This window comes from Sebastes fasciatus, chromosome 13 (genome assembly GCF_043250625.1).
Source record: "Sebastes fasciatus isolate fSebFas1 chromosome 13, fSebFas1.pri, whole genome shotgun sequence".
In the NCBI taxonomy this organism is placed as follows: domain Eukaryota; kingdom Metazoa; phylum Chordata; class Actinopteri; order Perciformes; family Sebastidae; genus Sebastes; species Sebastes fasciatus.
This window is the reverse complement of record NC_133807.1, coordinates 30,071,824-30,096,095: the sequence shown is the minus strand read 5'-3', so window position 1 is coordinate 30,096,095 and position 24,272 is coordinate 30,071,824. Positions and strand designations below refer to the sequence as shown.

At 39.5% G+C, this 24,272-nt stretch overlaps 1 protein-coding gene across 1 annotated transcript; it reads right to left on the bottom strand.

Moving 5' to 3' along the window:
• On the bottom strand, positions 1-23,598 carry tbl3 (transducin beta like 3). The gene is made up of 23 exons (XM_074656839.1): positions 23,406-23,598; positions 23,231-23,282; positions 22,033-22,128; positions 21,832-21,879; positions 21,564-21,705; positions 21,367-21,451; positions 20,935-21,105; positions 20,744-20,819; positions 19,765-19,861; positions 19,438-19,658; positions 18,515-18,656; positions 17,400-17,458; positions 16,249-16,355; positions 16,030-16,165; positions 12,769-13,008; positions 12,460-12,530; positions 10,701-10,857; positions 9,299-9,357; positions 8,766-8,869; positions 6,415-6,486; positions 4,976-5,134; positions 3,846-3,939; positions 1-892 (listed from the first exon to the last, which is right to left on the bottom strand). Exons 1-23 carry the CDS (start codon positions 23,435-23,437, stop codon positions 523-525), a joined length of 2,790 nt encoding a protein of 929 aa, XP_074512940.1. The 5' UTR covers positions 23,438-23,598; the 3' UTR covers positions 1-522.
• Between the last annotated feature and the right edge of the window lie 674 nt (positions 23,599-24,272).

Below are 24,272 nucleotides of genomic sequence, written 5' to 3'. Positions count from 1 at the left end.
TTATGTCAAGGTTTATTTTATTTATGTTACGAACATTTGTAGCCATGACATTCAAACAGAGAAAGAACATTTTTTTATTGTTGTGGTCGAGCCGGTAGATCAGGACTATGCAACATTGCAGAGCCAGACAATGCGTGCTTGTATCTGCAGTGGGGGAGGATAACGCTGGCTCAGTGCCTGAATGTTTATGTAGCTCAATCTTCCCTCAGCCTTTCCTCTTGTTCTCTCTAACGTCCACTTTGTCTGAGGAAATCAGGCTTCTTCAAACTCCGAATGGAAGAACTGAAGCACAATTCAGTTACTGGCACAAGACAGAGGGTCTTTACGAGCTGGTGAGATGGGGGAGAACGCACAGAGAGATCTATTATCTGTACCATCATCATCACTCCACACCTGTCTCTCTGTCTCTTCCTGCCACACATTCAGTGTTTCACTCCAGCTAATAGTCCGAGATAAGAAGACTCCCTCCTGGGTTATTTTCTTCCGGGAGTGAGACATCTGTTATCAGATAGGAGATCCCTGTCAGCTGGTGAAAGCCTGGCATTGTGGCATTGAAGAAACTGGGAGAAATTTCATCACTTTTACTGCTGTTTGGTCCTCTTCTTCCTCTTCTGAGCCCTCCTCACTTTCAGAGTGGTGGTTGCCATTTGTTTTGGTGCTCTCTCCGTTTTCTACTCGCCCATCTTTGGTGGAGGCTTTCTTGGTGGCACTGACCTCATCGTCCCCTTCCTCCTCCTCTTGTTCTTTAGCTTGGCAATCTTCACCTTGTCCGCCATCGCTGTCGTCTCCATCTCGTTTCTCCTCATCGCCGCTGCCCATTCCTTTCTCCTTGTCAACCATAAAGAAAGGCTGTGCAAGAGGAGCGGTATCCATTTCCTCATCTTGGTCCATGCTAGACAGGATACATCAACAGGGATTAGAGTCATGAACTGCAAATCAACACGTTAACCTCAAAGATGCATTCATAACGTTTCTGTTTCCAGATATATATATATATACTACATATATATATACAGTAAGTATTTTGGTATTAGTTTCATCTTCAAAATCTCTCACGCTCTTGTAGACAGTCAAAGCTTTATTCAGAAAAGGACAAATGATGCAGCGTTCCTGCCTTAACACCGAGAATGCTGCTCTGCCACCTTCTCTTCTTTCACATTCATGTGAGACAACAACACGACCACAGTCTTTGGAAACCTCGACATGATCGTTTACATAAGTCACGTTTAACCCATATAATGACAATACCCTGTTACCGAGCAGAGGAGACAGAGAGGTGAGGAACTCGGCATGAATTGCACTTTTTGCTGTAGTCACTGGAGAAAGACGAGGAAGTTGCTGAGCTCTCGTCTATAATCTGAAAGGTCAAATAAAGTGCGTGAGACTCCAAATGGAGCCAGTCAGTCAAGTGACGTTAATTTATAGAGCACATTGAAATCAACAAACGCTGACCAAACTGCTTTACAAAGAGATTAAATTAAACCCATGAACGATCAAGAGAAAACGCAGATAAAGCTGGGCATACACTGTACGATTTTAGAAATGTTGTTGTGTAACTCCTACTCCTACTGTACGAGTAGATCGTTTACGATGTAAAGCCAAAGCTCACGATGTATGACCTGAGTGCTCACACTGTACGTGCAAACTAAAAAAAACACGGCCGGTCGGCTCATGCGGACCGTTCTGGCTGTTGACAGCTGTCAATAAAGATTAGTTTGAAAGCTCCGAGGCATGTAAAGTTTGTTTGCTAACAGAAGTCTGTACGGATCAGAATGCTAACCATGCAGAAACGTGAGGAGAAAAAAAGGCGCTGACGTTGGATAAATCAGCCTGTGGCTATGATTCAACTGTGCGAGAGCCTGTGGTCGGCCGACAAAAATTTCTGACATGTCCGACGGCCGGTTGGGACTAGTTAATCTGTCCTCGGTCCCCCCCCGTACACTCCACGGCAAACGACGCCCGACGAAGCTGAAATTCGGTCCGACTCTAAAATGAGTCGTGCGGCTCAAAATTCGGGCCGGAAACAGGCTAAAATTGCGCAGTGCATGCCCATCTTAAGGGAGAATATAGGTGAATTAAGAAAAGCCTAGAGTATCTTGACAAAGCTCTACTGGTATAATAACTGTTTGGCTTAATTCCCACCTTTCTATGGTGTATGTAGTGACAGTCCAAATACGCCCTCTGCTGGCTGACTGGATTAATACCCTAGCAAGCAACAGAGGAAACAGGCTCAGTAGTTGGCATGTGTGTGAGTAGAGGGAGCTAATGCATGTGTTGTTGTGCGTTCATGACATACAGTAAGGGGTTTCTTATTTGCTCTCCTTTGGTTTATACTGTATGTAGAAACTGTCAATTTATTCCTTTCTTTGCTTGTTTATCTCTTGCTTCAAAAGTACCGTGCTGTGCTTATAGTATGTGCCAATTAGCATGCTACTGGACAGATATCAGGCTCTCCATAGTCTTTATTCATGTGCATTGATATTTGACTACATTGCTACATTTCTGTTATGGTATTGTCTACTGTATAGAGCTATTTAAATGTGTCTAGTTGCACATTGCATCGTGTCCAGCTCATGTCCAGTCTGTAGGTAATTAAGTGTCGTTAATTAAGGCTGCCGCTGCCGTGCCCGTTTCGGCACATGTAACTGCCTATTCATTACGTTAATTCAGCTATATAGTATTGTGGTAATCGGTGTGCATATTGTACTGAAAGAAACATTTTTACAGTATGTAGTTGCTGTCAGGTTTTGTGTAAATGTACAGTATGTATTGAGTTCCCTGTGGCTATATTATTAACACAGGAAATATTGCTGTTTCAGTTGCTTATATTATTTAGGTAAATTGTAAGTCACTTTTAGCTCCGGGTTTTGGGATTCAAACTTTCATGCAATCTCCGAAGAGCTACAGTGCAATATCACACCATCTCCCCACACAGCTATTTTTGGAAGATCTGCAGACGACAACATCTCAACTGATATTCTTTCATCCCCCTACTCGCTCGTAGGAGAATCCTTCTGCTCTGGAAATCCCTATTACCCCCCTCATTTAAATCCTGGTTATGTGATGTCTCGTCTTTCCTGAAGATTAGGTTCACTATGAGAGGCACCTTGGACAAATTGTACTCCAACTGGCAACCGCTTATTAGCTATATTGACAGGTTGCCTCCTGACGAAATTCCACCGTAATAATACATTCTGAGCCTACAGATATGCATGAAATGTTCCCTCTCTATCTCTCTATTTAATGGTGCTACGATGTCCTGGGTCAATGTCTGCCTACTGACCCAATAAAATTTCTGTTTGGTTATCGAACTACTTATCCACTTAGATGATATCGGTGCTTCGGTTTTGTTAATATTTTTAATATGTGTATATATGCGTGGTGTGTGCCGGTGTACACTAGTCACACTATACATTAGAAATCTAGATTTATAAGCGTAATTATTATTATTTCATTATTTTAATTTCTTTTATTATTTTATTTTTTACTTGTCCATATTTTAATCTACTCATTTATTTATTTGTTTTTAATTTGTTCGTTCGTTTATTTTGTATTTTTTATTATTTGCGGTATTATTATCATCATTATTACTAATTTATTTATTTTTCATTAACATTTTTCTATTTATATACGGCTGTGTATGTAGGCTGACTGACTACATAAAGAGAACGGCAGTAGTCGATGCATCATGTTATAAACCGCTGCGCAGCGTTTTAGCGACTGATAAGCCTTTAAATGTATAAATCTGTTCATATCTCATCGTCTCACTGGTATCATAAACAACACAACCCCCTCCAACGCAGCCCCCACGCTGTTTTAACGCAGGGCTGTTCTCAGTCTCTCACCTGGATGGTGCTCCGGCCACTCTCATCTTCTGCCACATGTAGTTCAAGAACATGGACGCCTGCAGCAACTTGCCAATCCTCTGCATGTGTCTCTCTGTGGGAGAACGAGAAGAGTAAACAGTCATCATTTAAAATGTGTTGTTTGTTAAGATTATTCGTTTGGCTTTTCTCTTTTTATTTGATAGAGATAATGATCCTATTTCGATTTGATTCTACTTCAATTTGCACAGCAGAGATATATCTTTAATTCTATTTTATTGTATTTTTTTATTTCTTTTATCTAGTTTAAAGTAGTTGGCATGTACATTTATATAGAGATGTGTAAATAGTGTTTTCCGTACCTACATTGTGTCTTTTTGTGTGAGTGATGCACGTTTTTTAATACCGCAATTTCCCTTTGGGGATCAATAAAGTAAATCTCTCTATCCATCCATCCATCTAGCAGGTGGGTTTTCTTCTGGAGAAGGCCACAGCTCAGTCCACTCCTCCGTAGAAATTAGCCTTCCATTTTTAAGCGGGTTTTCGCAGCTAACTTCGTTGTTATATTTGTAACCTGTGTCGTGTTGGCGGATATGATCCCCCGTGACCCTGTTAAGTAACCATGAGTCTAAACGCTTACATGGCGTGATACTGAATGTACAAAGTTTAGACGCGTCATAGCGGTGCTACAGTCAAAACCCTGTGGCCACAGTCGTACAGTACATTAATTATATACTCATGGTAAATGGTTATGCACCATTGTATTTCATATCTCACACTGTGTACTTCCGAATCATGACACACCTATCGAACAATAGGGGGGTAAAAACAGAGCTTCAGGCACCAGGTTTTTTTGTCTACTGTTCTCAATTCTTTGAGTGCGTGTTGTGACTGCAGACGTCTTTAAATTAAAAGTTCATTGTGTACTTTTCTTTCGCACTTGTTATTGCTTTTGCAACCAAGTTGATGCTGTCACTCTTATTATGTCCCCAATACCAGTGTACTATTCTTTATGATTGGTGTATTTTATGATCATTTCTATCTACTCATCCAATGTCTAAGATGTGGCACTGTTTGCATATAGTTCCATAATGGGTGTATTTTACAATCATTTGGGCATATAACACACATCCACACATGCCCTCGCTGACCTGTGTACGGGATGAGTCCCTCGAGGTGGGCTCGGGCGCCCTGGTACTGCAGCAGCTCCTCAGGCGGCAGGTGTGTGAGGAGCACCTGCAGGACGGCCTGGGCATCCTGACAGTTTCTGGCGTTGGTGTTCCACACGGCACAGTAGCGCAGGAGCGACTCTGAGAGGAGTTGAAGTCGTAACGAGAGGGGCAGCAGCGAGCGGTGAAGGTGGAGGTGGAGAGGGAAGAAAGATACGAAAAGAGACAGGCTTTAAAGAAAGCTACAGGAATGAGTCCTAAAACCTGGAAATGAGTTAGTATTTTAGCACTTCTGGTTCCCTCGTCTGGAAGTCAATGCGTTTTTAGTTAGATGCCTGAAATAAGGTCTGTGGTTAACACAAGCTGAAGAGATTTTAACGTTTTGTTCTATATTGATATATAAATGAATACCCCACTCGTAAATTTTGAAGCCTTTGTGTGTCTTAAAAAAGACGGTTGCTAACAAGTGGCTAAATGACTAAACGTCATCACGCCGTCTCCTCCGCCTTTACAGCCTCGTTGTTTATACTCACGCTCACGCAACCCTGGTGAAGTTCCTTTATAGCCTAACGTTAGCTTTTTACTTCTGTCGATTGCATTTACACTTCAAAAATCATAAGTGTTGATTTGTGGAGATTATCTTGTTGAACAAAACGTGTAAGTATCATAAATGTTTGTCGAGGGAACCCAGGACGATGCTAACTTCCTGGTTGGCCTACAAAAACATCATCGCTGGAGCACTCTATTACTCTTACTCTATTTTAACTACTTCTACTTCACTTTTGGACGATTCTCGTTTCTGTATTGCATCATTAGAAAGGTTTATGGCTGCCCCCTCTTAGTCGATTAGTAATTTTTTAATGCTTTTTTCATTGCTGAATGAGTTAAAGCGGACCAAATAAAAACATGTATTTGCTAAGGGGTGTGTACGAAGGAGCGATTTTATCTTTTTCGTCTCGAGTGCTGCCACTTCTATGATGAGAATCGCGGACTTTGATATAATTGGCACTGATCTACTGTGCACACGAATCCCTTCTCCTCCAGTTTATCTCAAATGACTTTATAAACGTCACTAACGTCACACCTACGCCCGCGGACTAAATGTTGGCTTGTGAAAGCGCCCTGACACTCCAACAATTTTGTTGACTAATCGATTGAGTCGATTTAATCAACAGAAACTGAGTTTCTCCACCATGAATCACACAAAAGTGCCACTTTAGAGCTTGTGTTTACCAGAAATGTGCTCATAAGTTCCTTGGAAATAAGTGTCCACTGTGAAAACGAACCAAAGGTGTCATTTTCACTGATTCGAACTAGCCAAACGGACTATTCTGTAGCTGTGAAAGCACCCTTAGTCGACTAAGAATCTGTTTAGTCGAGGACAGCCCAGGAAAGGTTGAAAGACATTATTGATCTGTTACCTTTCTGATCCACTCGAAGTTTCAGTACCGTCTTCTCCAACAGCTCGCAGCTATTCTCCACCCGACGGATCGCTAGAAGAAACAGAGGACAACATGTCAAAGACAGCAGGCCGTCAGTGGTTGAGACACATTTGTTCATGTTACATTTGCAATGGTGGCTGGGTTTGTGTCGATTATTATTTTTGGTTGAAACATTATGAAACGTGTTCATGTAGAATAAAAGAATAATTTCTGAAACGAGACAGAAGTGTGTAGCTATATTATTGTTCTTTAGTTTGTGATGTCGTTCCGTGTTATTTCACAGAAACAGAAAGCATTTGAGAGCCTTTGGAGTAGCTACGGCACAGTGTCATCTGGTGTTCCTTAGACATGTTTATTACTTTTTTAAATTCTATGTATTTAATTATATTTAATTATATATAATCATATAATTATATATAATTATATAATTATCACTGGCGTGTTCATTTAGGATTAGAAACATGACCTTAATGGGAAAACCGTCATGTACACATCATGGATAGGCTCAGTTCATATTGTTGCATAACTACAGTAGTTGCCATTACGCAGACATAACTAAGAACGCATGTGCCCTTTTGGGTGACCCCTGTACGGATCTCCCCCCCGCAAAACTGCACATTAAAGAAACCCTACACTTAATGTCAGTCTTTTTATTGCTTGTATCTCTCTTTAAAAGTGAAGATTTTGGACTTTAACTGCCTTTTACTTTGCAATAGCAAAGTGTCAGCTTTATTGAAAACGTACGAAGAAGAAGGTTTCATAACTGTACTAACACTTATGGTATCATAATCAGTCTGTAATATGTCCCAGACACCTCTTTGTCTTGTGTTACCTGCAGTTGTGTTTTCGGGACATGATGGCTAAGTTTGTCATGAGACGGGACAAAAGAGCATGAACATTGTGGAATCTTGGTGGCCACTCCTCGGCTCAACGAGCCCAGAGAGACAGAGAGACAGAGAGACAGAGAGACAGAGAGACAGAGAGAGAGAGAGAGAGAGAGAGAGAGAGAGAGAGAGAGAGAGAGAGAGAGAGAGAGAGAGAGAGAGAGAGAGAGAGAGAGAGAGAGAGAGAGAGAGAGAGAGAGAGAGAGAGAGAAGCGATGGTGAGCGAGCTATTCAGTGACTGAAGAGAGGGAGCGGCATTAGTGAAAAACAAGGCAGTGAGCCAGAGACATAAAACGTTATTTTTGGATTGTTTCACGGTCGTAAAGCACAAATAAGCAAAACCACAACTCCAATTAGCTCAGCACGCTCCTGTGGTAATGTAGAAAAACGAATACCGTCACGTTTTCAGAATTTTGGCATCGACTGAAGTATAGGTTCTCGTGTATGGAGGACGGAACCCACCAAAATAAAAAATAAATAAATAAATGACTCGATAAATAAATAAATATATCGTTAAATGCAGCAAAAATAATATTAAAAATAAATGTAGCGAATAATTAATTGATCAAATTTGACATAAATTGATATTTCTGTATACTTCTTATTTATTTACTCTTCTGTTTAATTCTCCCCTTTTATTTATTTATTTCTATTCATTTTTAAATGTATTCCATTTATTTTTTATTTATTTTATATTTATTTTTAAATGCATGTATTTATTTATTTATGCAGGATTTTCCCTTTACATTTCACCCCATATTTATTTCCCCAAACTCATTTATTTCTGTGGTCTTTAATTTGCTACTTTATTTATCTTTATATTAATTCCCTTATTTATTTACTCTTCTGTTTAATTTTCCCTTTTATTCACTTATTTGTATTAATTTCTAAATGTATTTATTTATTATTTATTTATTTTTTAAATGTATTTATTTTTATTTACCTTTAAATTAATGTATTTATTTATTTATGCAGGATGTTCCCTTTGCATTTCACCCCTTATTTATTTCCCCAAGCTTATTTATTTCTGTAGTCTTTAATTTGCTTCTTTATATATCTTTGTATTAATTCCCTTATTTATTTTTATACATTTTTAAATGTATTTATTTTATATTTATTTTTAAATGTATGTATTTATTTATTTATGCAGAATTTTCCCTTTGCATTTCACCCCTTATTTATTTCCCCAAACTTATTTATTTCTGTAGTCTTTTCTTTTTACATTTCTTTATGCATTTCTGCCTCATTATGCAAATGAGGGGGCATCAATGTTCGAGTGACTCAACTGTTCGTCGTCTCTCCCACAACGAGAGACAACAGACTGACGAGATAACCTCAGGGGAAACAATGAAGGACAGAGATGTAGTGTGTACAGAGGAGATACAAATGTGGGACAAACACTACAGAATAAAAACCATGTGTACACTGAGTTGTAGCACAAAGTACCTTTGATCACAGTGAGCACAGTGTGAGGCTGGTCCAGCGAGATGGCGAGACCCAGGGCCTTCAAGTACTTCTTCTCATGGAGCAGATTGGACAACTCCTGCTGCCTTCAGACACAAGAAACACACATGTTCATACACAGACACATGCAGAAATATTTGCATAATGATCCTCAATGTTGGCAGAAAATTAGCTCAAAGGGGAATGACCACAAAAATGAAAGACAAAAATGTAGTTCCTCGACTATGGAAACCGGACATTAAAGGTTTGACAGATCTATAAATCAATCACATTAACTGGTAGGTGTGCCTCAAGTTGGGTGTTGGCTCCTAGTACACCACAACTTTCCTATCAAATACACAAAGTCAAATGTTTATTTATCAGGTGACAGGGTGTCGCAACAAGGGGGGACCAAAGTCATTCTTCCAAGACCTCTGACCTTCAGTTTGGGTGATCAGTCAGAGGACAAAAGGATGAATGACATCGGCCTCCTCTGTCACATCTGTTTATCTCTGAATGTTATGAGTGTAGTTTACTTGAGTATCTGCTCTTCCTGCTTGGCCTGCTCTTCTGCCAGCTCCACTTCAGTCACGTCCTAGCAGCGGACAAAAAAAAACACGTGGTTATACGTGTATCCCTGCGGGGGAAATTCCTCATTTTACCTCGAAAGAAGAGAGAGGTCACAGTTCGTGAAAGGTCAGCTAAAAATATGCAACTAGACAAGATACGGAGTAAATATTTTGCTAAAGTATTCTTCAGCAGGTTAGTCACAAAGATCAAAGTCTTTAGCTGACGTCACCTCCGTACTAGCTCGATGCAAACACTGACAAAACAAGCTAGAGTGTCAAGAGATTACCAGACATTGTTTTCAAAATATATATAGATTTCTGATTTGTTTGTAGAGAGAAAAAACAGATAGCAAGACAGGTTGTTAGGTTCTCTAATTAGGGGCCGGGCAGCTGTGCTCCTTCTTGTTTTTGTCAATATTCTTCTTCTTCTTCTTTCTAGGAAATCTGCCTTCCCTTGCATGAAAATAAACCAAACTTTGCACAGTCCTATGCTAAACTTCTTCACCTGGCTTTGTGGGCCAATAGTCCCGTACGTGCTACAACTTTACATCTTCCACCAAAATGTAGCTCAAGTGAGAGCAGAAATGTTCAGATGCTTCAACCTGGCAGGAATTATAAAGTTCATCAATCAGTTTTTCTCAAAAACTGTAAAACTTATTAAACCTATCTCTCCTCTCATTTTTTTTTTGCTCAATTGACACCAAACTTGCTGCATCTTCAGACTTTCCTCCACAAACCATCCAGACAGATTTTGGAATTATCAAAAATTGAGCCCACTGTGCATCAAACTGTTTTATTGTAAACAGTACTGTACACAGCTAAATAAAGCTCCGATGTTCACGAAAATAAATGACATAATGTTGAGGTCATGGTAGATGTAGGGTGGTACATTTCAGAATTTTATCTCAAAAACTGTATTTTTGACAATATTTAGAATTTTATCCTCATGTGAACCGTTGCAGTCAATGGAAATCAAGCATTTTTAAACATCAGCTTGTCACTTATGGATCAGTCAATCTTTATTAAAATAAAGTAGTGACATATCTGTGTTGTCTAGATGAAGTACATGCAACCCTGGTGATTACCTCAGTCATAGTATGAAGTGGTAGTTTTGCCCGGGGCAGTAAGTTCACCACTATAGTGACGTGTTCTTGGTGTCTGAGGTTGTGAGTTCGAGGCCTGATCGAGGCAGAACGAACGTGCTAAAGCCTTAAAGGAGTAATGATGGCGGACCGCCCTGTACTTTTCATTTGCATTCCTTTTTTCATCTTCCTCCTCAAAATGCCCCGACCTACAGCTGCTATAATTAGAAGTCATTCATTATCCTCTGTTGTGTTCCACAGGTGACTATCAATCAAATCACACTTACCACCCACACGGTGATGTTAGAGTCTGCTGAGCCGGTCACCATCTTGTCATCTTTGCGGCTGGCGTGGAGACCCCACACTTTGTCCTGGTGAGCGTCCAGCGTCTTCACACACTCGTTGGTCTTTATGGTCCACAGCTTTACTAAACCATCGGAGCCACTGAGGACAGAGCATCGGTCAGGAGAGTTGAGATACAAACTCTGTGTGTGTCAACTGTTTCATTCAAACACGAAAGCTGTGTGCCAAATTCACACCACATGCTAATACTAAGGAGGTTTTGAGTGTATTGTGTGTTCATACTGGAGAAATGAAGAGGCAGAGACAACGAATCGATTAGTTGATCAACAGAAAATTAGTCTGCAACTATTTTGATATGTGAACATTTGCTGCTTTTCTGTGTTTTATATCATTTCAAACAGAGTATTGTTGACTTCTGGACAGTAAGTCTCGGGTTCTCAAATCATCTTTCACTATTTTCTGACATTTTACAGACCAATTATTAATCAATTAATCGAAAATAAAATTGGCATATTAATAAATACTGAAAATAAACCTTAGTTGCAGCAGACTAAAAATAAAGCAAACTATTTTTTTCATGTGTAGTGGATGTGCACTATTCTCCCACAATGCAATGCTCAAAGGAAAAGGAGGAGGTACTCACAGTTGGAAAAAAATAATTGTGAATGGGGGTGAAACAGCTCCAGGAATAAAAAATAACTTAAATATTTTACTGTCTCTTCATTAAGTTTAACTGACATCATAAAGTCACAGCTGCTCGGCGCACATATTGTATAATTTCCTGTTAGTATAAAACAGTAAAGTTGATTTCTTGTATACTAACTGAAAAAACAGTATACTATAACGATTAGTATATCCTGCATACAATTTGTATTACGTATGGAAACAGGACACAGCTACTGTTTGTGTCTTCCTAACACACTGGTGATTTAATATAATTTTTTAAAAGTTTGCCGTCTTCAGTCAAACACCAAGACAACAGAAAATTGTCATCTTATTAGCAGGTAAGCGTGACAAACGGTGTTTAGATTCCCAGAAATGGACTGATGACAATCAGACATCAGATGATAAGATGATAAGCACACGTGAGGGTTTTGAGCTCCGTTTTTCCTGATGCACCGAACACAATGTGAGGCTGTTTTTAAAAGAAATTTCCTCTGCATAGTGTTTTCAAATGAACGCAAAAAGAGCACGTTTTCACAACAGCTTCTTCTCAGCTACAATAAGACTGGTAGCAAAGGACTTTAAAGAGGGACACAAATACCTCAGACCTCACCTCGGTACCGTTATTGACACGCAGTACACCTGAACCAAATGGACTGAAATGCTGTGCAGTATGCTGCCTACCGCTGTGCAATCCTCTGAAATATATTAATTATATATTTTTTTTATATTTTTATGAGAGCTACTTTTAATATGGTCATGGAGCATATGCTGTATATTTGTATTCTGGGGGTATCGTTCCTATGCAGAGGGTAGTTTAGTTTATTTATTGACTACACTGAGGGCGCTTTATGTTTTAATAATTTATTTATTTATTGTGTTCAGTTGAATGTGCTACTTATTTTGTACTGTAATTACCTTGTGCTTTTTCTACTTTTCAAAGTTCACTCGGTGTAAACTGCTCAGAATTCCAATGTACTTAATGCAAATAAAACTCTTGAATCTTGAAAACAAGAAGATCATATTTTAAAGTGTAATTTTATGGAGAAAAGCTTTGCATGAGAGGGGAGGTGGGGTTACCTGGTGAGCAGCTGAGTGCCTCGGCTCACGAAGACGACCTTCAAAACCGATGCATCGTGACCCTCGAATGTCTAAAAAAAAAAAAGAGTAAAAAACAAATAACCATCAAAATTACAGTACGCTATGGGAATATAACTTTAAAAGGCCCTGACACAAGACGGTCGGCCAGTTTGGGGCTGTCGGTGAGCGTTGAGGTTAATTGAGGGAAGACAAAATCAGCTGACACAGACACAGCTAACGTACGTAATCACTTATCATACTCTGTGATAAATGATCCTCTGTGACACGTGCACACTTCCCGTGGCCCACCTTGAGGCAGCTGAAGTCTTGCAGGCTCCACAGTTTGGTGGCACCGTCTGCAGAGGACGAGGCCAGCACCTGGTCGACAGGAGAGAAGCAGACGGCCCAGACGCCGCGACGGTGGCCCTTGAACACCCCCAGCAGGCTCAGGTCCCCCTCACCCGCCAGCGACCACAGCTTGGCCGTGCGGTCCTGGGAGCCCGACGCCAGCAGCTTGTCATTGGGCGACACCGCCACGCTGTTTACGTCCTGGAGGAAAGCAAAGGGAAGGAGATGAGGAAACGAGGAATAACAAGTTTGCAAATAGAGACGGACGGTGTTGAGAAACAAGATGGAGAAAAAAAAGGGCGTTGGACAGGACACGGTGTACAAGATGTCAAATTACACTTCCTCGGACAACACTGACGTTTCACATGACAACAAAAGACCGGTCAAGTAATTAAGAGATTGGTGATTGTAGTACAGTTTGTTACATCAAGAGTGAGTCATGCATGTGCAGGAGGAATTAACAGTGTGTTGAAATCATACTGATGGTAATGAGCTCCACTAACGAGGACATTTGTCTGCACTTCCTTGAGTCACCCTGCATGAACTGTTTACAGAGACACTGACTCACCTGTGTGTGTGTGTGTGTGTGTGTGTGTGTCACTTCTGGGCAATGACTAAATAATCTCAGTGTTTCCACTATAACTGTGCACGCCTGTCGAGCCAATGAAAAATAATGCCAACTATCCACTTAGGTGCTTCCCCTACAGTCACTCTTCAGCTGCGTAATCCCGTGAGTCAAATTGGCTTTTAAATGCTACATTGCTTGTTGGCAACCGATCATGTTGTAACTTAGGAGGCAATTTGGCCTTGTGTGCTCTGATTAAGTTGGAATACAGTCAACACACCAGTCACGTAGTCTCTAGTGTTTGACATGCCTAAATACCCTTGTTATATATATTTGCAAAAACCTTCTCTTCCTGTTTTTTTTTATTATTTAATTTTGTCTATGTATATATACACGTGTGTATGTATGCGCATATGTATATATTTATTTTATTTATTATTGTTTATTTACATATTTTTTATTTTATTTATAAATGTTTTATTTTATTTATTGTTTATTTATATATATATAATTTTATTTATTGTTTATTTATATATTTTTATTTGATCTATTGTTTATTTATATATTTTTATTTTATTTATTGTTTATTTATATATTTTTATTTTATTTATTGTTTATTTATATATTTTTATTTTATTTATTGTTTATTTACATATTTTATTTATTGTTTATTTATATATTTTATTTCATTTAGTTTTTTAGCTCTCATGTGTGGAGAATGTGTTCTGTGTTGAGGGTGAGTTGGATAAAAGGGTACATATATTTGTATTATGCTCCTTAATCCTTGATTGTTCGACCCTTTTGAAATCAATAAAAATACTCTTTAAAACAAAAACAAAAAAAATTCTTCACTTCAAAGCTTTGTTAAACTATTATATATATATATATATATATATATATATATATATATATATATAAAGATTTGTGCAATATTGGAGTTATTTAATGATAATTTACTTTTTCATGAAATATTCTCATCAATTTCTACTTTTTCCAACTGCAACATTTTAGTAACCGGGTTACTGTCGGCTTTCTGCAGTAACCTCATTTATTAAATGTCATTCAAACTAAAAAAATAATCTGCTTCTGATCTGTAATGGTGAGGCTTTAGACAAACTGTAATCAATACAGAAACACATTTTTTCAGCTGAACTTCTAATGTTAAAGTACCTAAACCAAACTGAAAATACTCCATTACAAGTAAAAAAAAAAAGAAAAGAAAATGTTAAAGTATGGAAGTATTAACAGGAAAATGTACTTAAATTATCAAAAATAAGTAGATAAATGATCTAATGATATACCATTATAAAGTATATCATTAGATTATTATTAATGTTTAAGCAGAATTTTACTCTTCAATTTATTTCTTGTTTGGTTTATAAAGCGTATGAAAATACTGAGAAATTCCTCATCACAATTACCCAGAGCTCAAAGTGACACCTTTAAATGTCTTTTGTTTGTTCAAAAGCAGCAAATCCTCACTGGATTTTAACCGTGTGTTCATTTGAACTACAGGTTTCAGACGAGAAACGTATGTTGTGTGGAGCAGCACAGCGAGAGGAAAGCATGAAGTGACGGACTAAAACTTAAACTAAAATAAAAAGCTTCTACATGCTGCAAACAGTTGGACTATTTGTCTAATTCAGACACATTTGCACTGTGAGGAAAAACTATGCACTCTCCTTACAGAGTCTTTTCTCTTCCTGTATCGGTCCAAATGCTCTGACAAAATAAATACAATTAATCAGCCATAACCTGATTTGATCTTGTTCCTTATGTAAATGTTAACAATGACTTTCCACCGCTATTCCCAAGAAAAAGGGATTAGCTGAGGTGTGAGTCAGTACGTGAGAAAGTCCTTATGACAATGGCGTGACGTGTCAACAACCTTTCTTCAAATTTCAGAAAAGCTGTCAAAGAGCGGTGAGAAAAATAAAAAAAAAGGGATTAAATGTCTCATACTTCCAACTCGTTTGATTGATAGAAGATGTAAGTACAGTAAGGACCACCCTGACTCTGTCTCCCCAGACAATTTCAATCATCACCTCTTTGTATTTGAGACGATCAATGACTCATGCTTCAAGCTGTCAAACACCCACACAAATGTACAAACGTGAACAACGCTTTGACAGCTGGGCAATCACAACAACATCTTTCCCTTTGCCATAATTTGCCGACACACCCTGACGCACCTTTTTAATTTACTGTTTATCATCAGGAATTGTTTATTCATATTTGCGTATGACTGAAAGTGAGTTGATTACCTATAGGATCGCTTTTGGCAAACATATCATGCAACATCAATCTCAAATTAATGATCATGTGTCATCTAATATGATCATGCGTCATCTAATGAAGGAGAACTGCAGACTTCCGGAGCTGATCTCACTGAATGTTTTTAAAAGTGCTCCTAAAAGACTTGTTTTACGTCTGCAACCGTGTAACTGTGCTGCTGCCTATCTTGGCCAGGACACTCTTGGAAAATAGAGTTTTAATCTCAATGAGTTATTACTTCTGGTTAAATAAAGGTTTAATAATAAATAAATAAATAAATAATGTGGAATTATGTTTTGTTTAGCTCTGATTTGTTCCGTCACGCGTCTTCTATGCTATGCATGCTATCAGCTACATGTGGTTGCAGGGTTTTGCGCTTGTACCTTGTCGTGTGCCTTCTCTGTGGCGCGGGGGGTCAGCTGATGTATTTCCGCCTCCGTCGTAGACAAGTCTGCCGGCAGATCCCACACCTTCACGGTACAGTCCTGACTGCCAGACGCTACGAAAGACGCTTTCATCCTGGACACAAAGATGGGAGAATCATTTAGTAGACTCTTTGCCTGCGTCGGGTCGCTTTGATTAAAAGAAACAGGTAATGTTACCTGGAGCAGGTGATGGAGCCTACGGCGTTGGCGTGGTTGGAGCCCTGAGCCACACAGCGCACCTGACCGCTGTTGCTGTCCATCTGCCACACACGCACTGACCTGTCCTAAAGACAAAGACACACAACACGCAAATGAGACGGCACTCATTACCTAATACATTTCAGAGATGGCTTAAAGCAAAACAATCATGAGTAATCACACTACCTCATATCTGGCACTGCTTTTACATACTCATTGTTTATATATCTGCTACTTTATAATTATGTGTTTATTCCTGCATTGTATTGTGTAGTGCATAGCATTGATAACATTAGGCAACTCATTTGTAATAACCTACAGGTGAAAATGAGCTGGCACATTTCCATTGAGGTGAAAACTAACATGTTGATTAATGTGCGCTGTCTAGTAAGTAAATAAATATATATATATACACCGATCAGCCATAACATTAGGTCAGCACGGGGCACCCTGACCGTTCTGCGGCTACGCAGCCCCATACGCAACAAACTGCGATGCACTGTGTGTTCTGACACCTTTCTATCGGAAACAGCATTAACTTTTTTCAGCAGTTTGAGCTCCAGTAGCTCTTCTATTGGATCGGACAACACGGGCCAGCCTTCTCTCCCCACGTGCATCAATGAGCCCCGGGTCTGACCCTGTCGCCGGTTCACCGGTTCTCCTTCCTTGGACCACTTTTGGTACGTAGATCCTGACCACGGCAGAACGGGAACATCCCACAAGAGCTGCAGTTCTAGAGATGCTCTGACCCAGTCGTCTAGACATCACTATTTGGCCCTTGTCAAAGTCGCTCACATCCTTACGCTGGCCCAATTTATCTGCTTCCAACACAAAGTTCAGAGTTCAAAATGTTCACTTGCTGTCTAATATATCCCCCCCCCACTGCCAGGTGCCATTGTAACGAAATAATCAATGTTATTCCCTTCACCTGTCATTGGTCTTAATGTCATGGCTGATCGGTGTATTTGTGTTTTTGCTGAATTGGGGTTTAATAATTCATTCATTCGTTTAATAATAACAGAAAAGAACATGTGTAGAGTGTGTTGACACTCCGTGTTCATTGTTTCCTTAGTTCCTGCTCTTTGTGTGCAGCATCGCTGGAGGGTGAGGAGACATGTGTGTTTGCTCACCTTCGCGCAGCTCGCAAAGAGAAAACCCTTCTTGAACACGTCCAGTGAGAGCACGGTATCTGTGGGCGATGAACAGATAAAAATAGCATTGAATGCCAGAGAACATTATCTTCTTTCCCCAACCTGCTCGGCAAGTCACTTTTCAACTCCGTACACCTGAGATAACATGATTGTGTTGACAGATCTGAATTCTTTGGATGCTGGTGGTTCCTCCTCTGACTAATGTCTTCCTGTGTTCTTAAATAGCTGCGTTATTTTAATATGTTTTTAATTCTTACATTATTCTTTAATTATTTTAAAGGTTATATTTATAACATTTTTATGAAGACGAATATTAAAAAAAAAAAAAAAAATACATCCACAGAGCTTTTAAAAGGTGCTGAATAAAAGTATGGCTTTTCCTCCAAAAAAATATTATGACTGTGAATTAATCATTTTAAAAATGTTGGCAGGTCCAAAATGAATGTTTCGTTTATCTCTGTGGAAGATATCTGATGTCTGGTTCCCGCTTCTAACAACATGCATGATGCAACAGTATAACGACGTTGGTATCACACGGTATCGAATATAGATGTCTGAATTTGACAATGGTGTCTCCGTCAGGTCGTCCAAAGTTCAGCTGTACCTTAATGTCTTTTGAGTTGAATTTGCTGTTCTGTATAAAGCATTTTTGTCAGCTACGTTCTCTACAAATAAAAGGTTATTATTATTTATTTGATAATATCAATACAAATCAGCCTCGATACAAAGCAAATGTATTTTTCTTAAAGACTAGTCATTATTACCAGCGTGGCAATAAATCTATAATTGTAAGTAAAGTCACCCAGGTCTCTCCAAGTCATGAAAGATCTACTGCAGTTTTTAGAAGCTACAGAAAATACTGCAAAAATAGACTGAACAATGCCTACTTCACCTACATTAATAGTTATCTGACGCACAGAAATGGTGTTGAAATGTACACAAGACAGATAACTGAATCAAATAAGAAAAAAATATTAACTTAAAAATGTTTTCCTGTGGAAACTTTCTGCCCTCTTGTGAACAAATAAACACACTGCTATGAATTTCACATGCAGGTATACGTAGACACATGCTGCCCTCTGCTGGTGGCTGACCTGTGTGTCCGTAGAGGATCTGGCAGCTGTTGGTGAGCAGCTCAAACACCTTCAGCTGGCTGCTGTTGGTGGCCACCACGATGTGGCTGTCCCCTTTACCCAGAAACTTCACGTCCAGCACTTCGTCGTTGTATCCCACAAACTGAGAGAGGGAGACAAGAGTGTCCATTCATTATGTTTAAATAACAGGGCTGTCAATCGATTCAAATATTTAATCGCAAATTAATGGCACATTTTTATCTGTTCAAAATGTACCTTAAAGGGAGATTTGTCAAGTATTTAATACTCTTATCAACATGGGAGTGGGCAAATATGCTGCTTTATGCAAATGTACGTATATATTTATTATTGGTAATCAATTAACAACACAAAACAATGACAGACATTGTCCAGAAACCCTCACAGGTACTGCATTTAGCATAAAACAATATGCTCAAATCATAACATGGCAAACTGCAGCCCTACAGGCAACAACAGCTGTCAGTGTGTCAGTGTGCTGACTTGACTATGACTTGCCCCAAACTGCATGTGATTATCATAAAGTGGGCATGTCTGTAAAGGGGAGACTCGTGGGTACCCAGAGAACCCATTTTCATCCACATATCTGGAGGTCAGAGGTCAAGGGACCCCTTTGAAAATGGCCATGCCAGTTTTTCCACGCCAAGATTTAGCATAAGTTTGGAGCGTTATTTAGCCTCCTTATCGACAAGCTAGTATGACAGTCTGTATCAATAGATTCATTAGGTTTGCTAGTGTCATATGATACCAGTATCTTCACTCTAGCTTTAAAACTGAGCCCGCTACAACCTCCGATTGCAAGTTGCGCTAATGCCTTAAAGAAATTAGTGGCGTTAAAACAAATGAACGCGTTATTATGGCTTTCACAGCCCTGATAAATCATTAACCTCCACCTCGGTACCCACCTGCTGCTGTGTGGTGAGCGCCGGCAGCTGGTAGAGCACGATGTTGTGCTCTGCTGTGACTGTGGCCAGTCTGGAGGAGGCAGGCAGGTGAAGGAGGTGCGTCAGACCGCGGGGGTCGTCGTCGTTCTCTTCCTCCTCCCCAGAGACAGCGCTGAGGGTGGAGGTGAGCGTCTGGGCGTAGACGCAACGCGCCGTGCTGGCCTCCCAGACTCGCAACACACCTACAGGTGAGGAAGGGAGAGACATTTAAAGCAAAAGCTCTGAGGAAGTGCCAGACACGTGCACGGCAACACAGATTAGATGTTCGGGACAATTGACGAGGCGAACCTTTGCTGCCGGCTGTGATGAAATGCAAGTCATCGCTCTTCACTCCAATCTCAGACAAATCTTCATCGTCAGGCAGCAGCACGACACCCTCCACAGCCTGCACACAAAGACAAACACAACACATACAGAGATATGAAGCTGCAGCATATAACCAGCATGAAGAGTACAAAAGAGCAAATTTTTATGATTTTGCTTTTAATGAATACCACCTTTTTCTAACATTATTTGATATTTATTATATATTCCTCATTCTCGTTTTTTATTTGCTATATCTTCAAATTGTTCTTTATCCAAACTTTTTTTATTGTTTTTTTTTGCAGACATGGCAAAGGTTATCTTATCAAATGTAGAACATAACTCGAACATGAAATAAAAACAGAAAAAGGACCACCCCTCCGCCCCCATCTCACACAAAAAGAAAGAAAATAAATAAATAAATACAAATATATATATATATATATAAAACAAGTAATAATATTAAATAATTTTAAAAGTAAATAAATAGAAAAGAAAAGAAAAATAATAAAAGAAAAAATCCAATCAAATAATGGAATTCGCTTAAAAAAAAATAAAAAAAATAAAGAGGGTCGTAGAAAAGGAGTAGTGAAGATCGCTGTCTTCTCTCTCTCCCTGCCCCACAAGCTCCGCTCAGGCAACACAGTCAGTATCAGGAGCAATAGTGAGGCCGGTGATATAGACCATTTTATAGAAGGATTCCAGAGATCCTTACAGAGAGAATCTTAACTTTTCAAGTTGTAAGCAATATATGACTTTCTGGATCCAACTGTTATGAGTTGGAGGGGAGGCATGTTTCCATTTGAGAAGGCTAAGAGGGTTGTAAAAGCATTGACGTGCTGTATCGTAGTGGGATGAGGGGAGGCCAAATAAAGCAGTCAGGGGGTTGGAAGCATGTAAGAAGCATTTATAAGCAAAGAAGAAATATCTTCCAGTTTTCAGCACACTGTTTTCACGGCCTTACCTCGTAGACCGGCACAGTTCGCTTGGCTTTCCGAGTCTTCAGGTCCCACACTGTGCAGATCTTGTCTCTGCCAGAACTACAAATAAAGATCGGCACACAATTACAGCAAGAACAAGAAAGGCGTTAGAAGCCTAAAAACTTTAAATGCTGTGACTAACAGCCCATCCTCTGAGTGGCTGAGGGTACCGTACCTGACCATGGTGTCTCCGTCGGGGCTGAAGCTGAGCGAGGTGACGGCGCTGTAGTGGCTCTGCAGCACACACACACATTGACTGGAGCGCAGGTCCCACAGCCGGATGCCACAGTCCAGAGAAGAGGAGAAGAGCTGCAGCCGGCTGATGTCTGGGTGGAACTGGACCAGGCTGCAAACACACACAATGTTTTAATACTGAATTTGGAGGGCAGCTGTAGGTAAAGCGGGTCGTCCTTTAATCACAAGGTTGGCGGTTCGATCTCCGGCTCCTACTGTCTGCATGTCAAAGTGTCCTTGAGTGAGACACTGAACCCCACTAATCTTGTCCTTTCTCTGAGTATACAAGTTTTTGAATGAAAAATCATCTTTCTTCCTATATATGAATATATATTATTCAAAGCATGTCTTGTTCATAGATATCTGAACTTACTGTACAACGCCAGACGACCCTTTCAGGTTGTGGGTGCAGTACTGCTTCAGCACATCCCAAAGCTTTATGGTGCCATCACAGCCACCTGCGAGACAAGAAGACAAACTCTGTAAAAAAAGAGTACAGTGTCTACGTAGCAGAGATCAGGCAGAAACACGGGACACAAAAGATACAACTTATTGTCATTAGCTGCTGACCTGTGGCCAGGAGTGTAGAGGTGGAGTCAAAGGTCATACTGGCGACAGGAACAGTGTGAATGGCCCTCCAGGAGCGAGTACACTGAGCCTGCCTCCAGTCCCACTGCTTCAGCAGCAGAGCTCTACTAGCTGTTACCAGCATCTGTGGTGGGAAACAGAGCAGAGACAAACATACAGACTGAATACTCTTTTACAGGCTGATAGAAAAACATATAAACTCACACCATGAAGTCTGACTGAAGTAATGACAGGGAGGTGTTTGCTTTACCTCATCATCACAGCTGAGTGCAAAAGATGTGATGTCCTCTTGATCATCCTGCAATTACAATATGGACAGAGGACACAGATTGTCCAATTAACAATTTACAATGTGAGACAAAACAAAGCAGCAAATCTTTACATTTGATATATCTTTGAGATACGGGTTCCTGTTATTGTATGTTGATGTATGGCTCAATTCCGTACTCACATGCTCAACACTGTGGACGATCTTCCCTGTGCTGATCTCCAAAACGTTGACATGAGATTCACAAGTGCAAAAGATGAACTTTTCATCTTTGCTGATCTGGAAAACAAACAGACAGACAGACAGAGAGAGAGGTTGAGGGCCAGCTGGTCCCATACTAGAGACTAAAAGGTCAAAATGTCACTTGTAAGTCCCCAACGTTTATGTTCAGTGCAATATTAAGTCACTGGAGTCCTTCAACCCTCATCCTACCAACCTATTTAACATACAAGGACTGTTTTTTCTCTCTGTTGTTGTTTATTATGTCTCTTTAAAATGTAAAAATCAATAAAAAGGGAAAAGAAAAATGCAATTTGGTGACTGGGGTCCCCTAGGACGTCCAATGCATTTGTCTTCTCAAGAAGCACTAATTAAAACAGAAAACAATGATGTGAAGTAATTAGGAACAAACATTGACAAAGTCATGACTTCATGTAATGCACACTGACTTCAGCAACACACTTTTGACACAGCGGCGTCTGTTAGTTTGGGGTGGGATTTTTATTTTATGTAGTCTTATTTTAGTTCTGTGTGTGTGTGTGTGTGTTTTCTCTCTGTTGTTTAATATGTCTCTTTAAAATGTAAAAATAAATGAAAAGGGAAAAAATAACATGCATAGGCTGCATTTGGGTGCTTTTGACAGGTGTCCCCTAGGACGTCCAATACACTGGTCTTTTCAAGAAGCAGAAAACAATGATGTGAAGTAGTTAGGAACAAACTGATTGACATTAAGTCATGAGATAATTTCATGTAATGCACACTGACTTCAGCAACACACTTTTGACACAGCAGCGTCTGTTGTTAGTTTGGGGTGGGATTTTTATTTTTAGTAATTTTATTTTTGTTCTGTGTGTGTGTGTGTGTGTGTGTGTGTGTGTGTGTGTGTGTTTGTTTTCTCTCTGTTATTGTTTATTATGTCTATTTAAAATGTAAAAATAAATAAAAAGGGAAAAAATAACATGCATAGGCTGCATTTGGATGCTTTTGACAGGTGTCCCCTAGGGCGACCAATACATTTAATCTTTTCAAGAAGCACTAATTAAAACAGAAAACAATGATGTGAAGTAATTAGGAACAAACTGATTGACAAAGTCATGAGATCATTTAATGTAATGCACACTGAAACACACTTTAAACACAAAACACAAGGTAGAAAACTCACCTGCACTTTCCCTCCTTTGTAAAACGGCTCAATCTTGCTGTCAACAACATAACTGTAACAGAATAACAGAAACATAACAGTTAATAACTTTAAATGACATGTTTTAGCCTAGCTTGTGTTAGCCAGTAGGCTAGCAAAGTCTGCAGATTTCACATCAAATACGTTAAAAACTTACTTAGTTTTGAACTGGAGGTTGGTATTCGCCATCTTGCTCGCGTTAAACACCCAAAACTTAATGTTTTTGGCAGCTGTTGTGATGTAAATGACTTATTTCTCGCTTCACACGCTGCCTGAAATCAACACATCCCTCAACTCCCGCATGCTGATGCACGAGGCGCACACATTCTACATCATCGGCGCGCACTGAGCTCTGATTGGTCAGCTGGTTCCTCGCGCATAATGCTGTAAAATCCAAATATGTAAACACACAGGAGTTCTGGGAAAAGAAGGAAACGAAAAGCTTTAGACGGACAGTGATCCAGAAAGCAAAAGAATTTGAAATAGATAAATTAAACATTAATCCAACTGTACCATTAACACACTGTAAACAATTGCTGTTAATTTACAGCAGGATTTCAACAGTATTAACCTGTTATTGCTCAAAACAGTGCTTTACTGTTAATACAAAAGAAAACCTGTTAAATTACGCTCATAGGCCGTTTTTTAACTGAACTATAATGCTTAAAAAACAGCCCTTTACTGCTGATCAACTGTCTAAAGTATCATCAGTAACAGTTTCATGCAGTATTTGTTGAATTCTGGGACCTGATCTGCACATGTGAGGCTTGTGCATTGTACATGATTGTAAAATCAGTGAATTAGCTTTATTATTCTTCACACACATGTTGTTCTGGTTTGCATTCTGTGCTTGTAGCCAGCTAGAGACACACATTTTGGGAAAAGTGTCAACAAGTCTATTATAGTCTTTTTCCTAACAAGTGCCTTTAATTGTATTTAGTGTGACTTTTCCTATGTCTGTAACCTGCTAAGTCTATTCATCTAGGCAAAACAATAATGTTTATTAAAATGAATGTAAAAAACC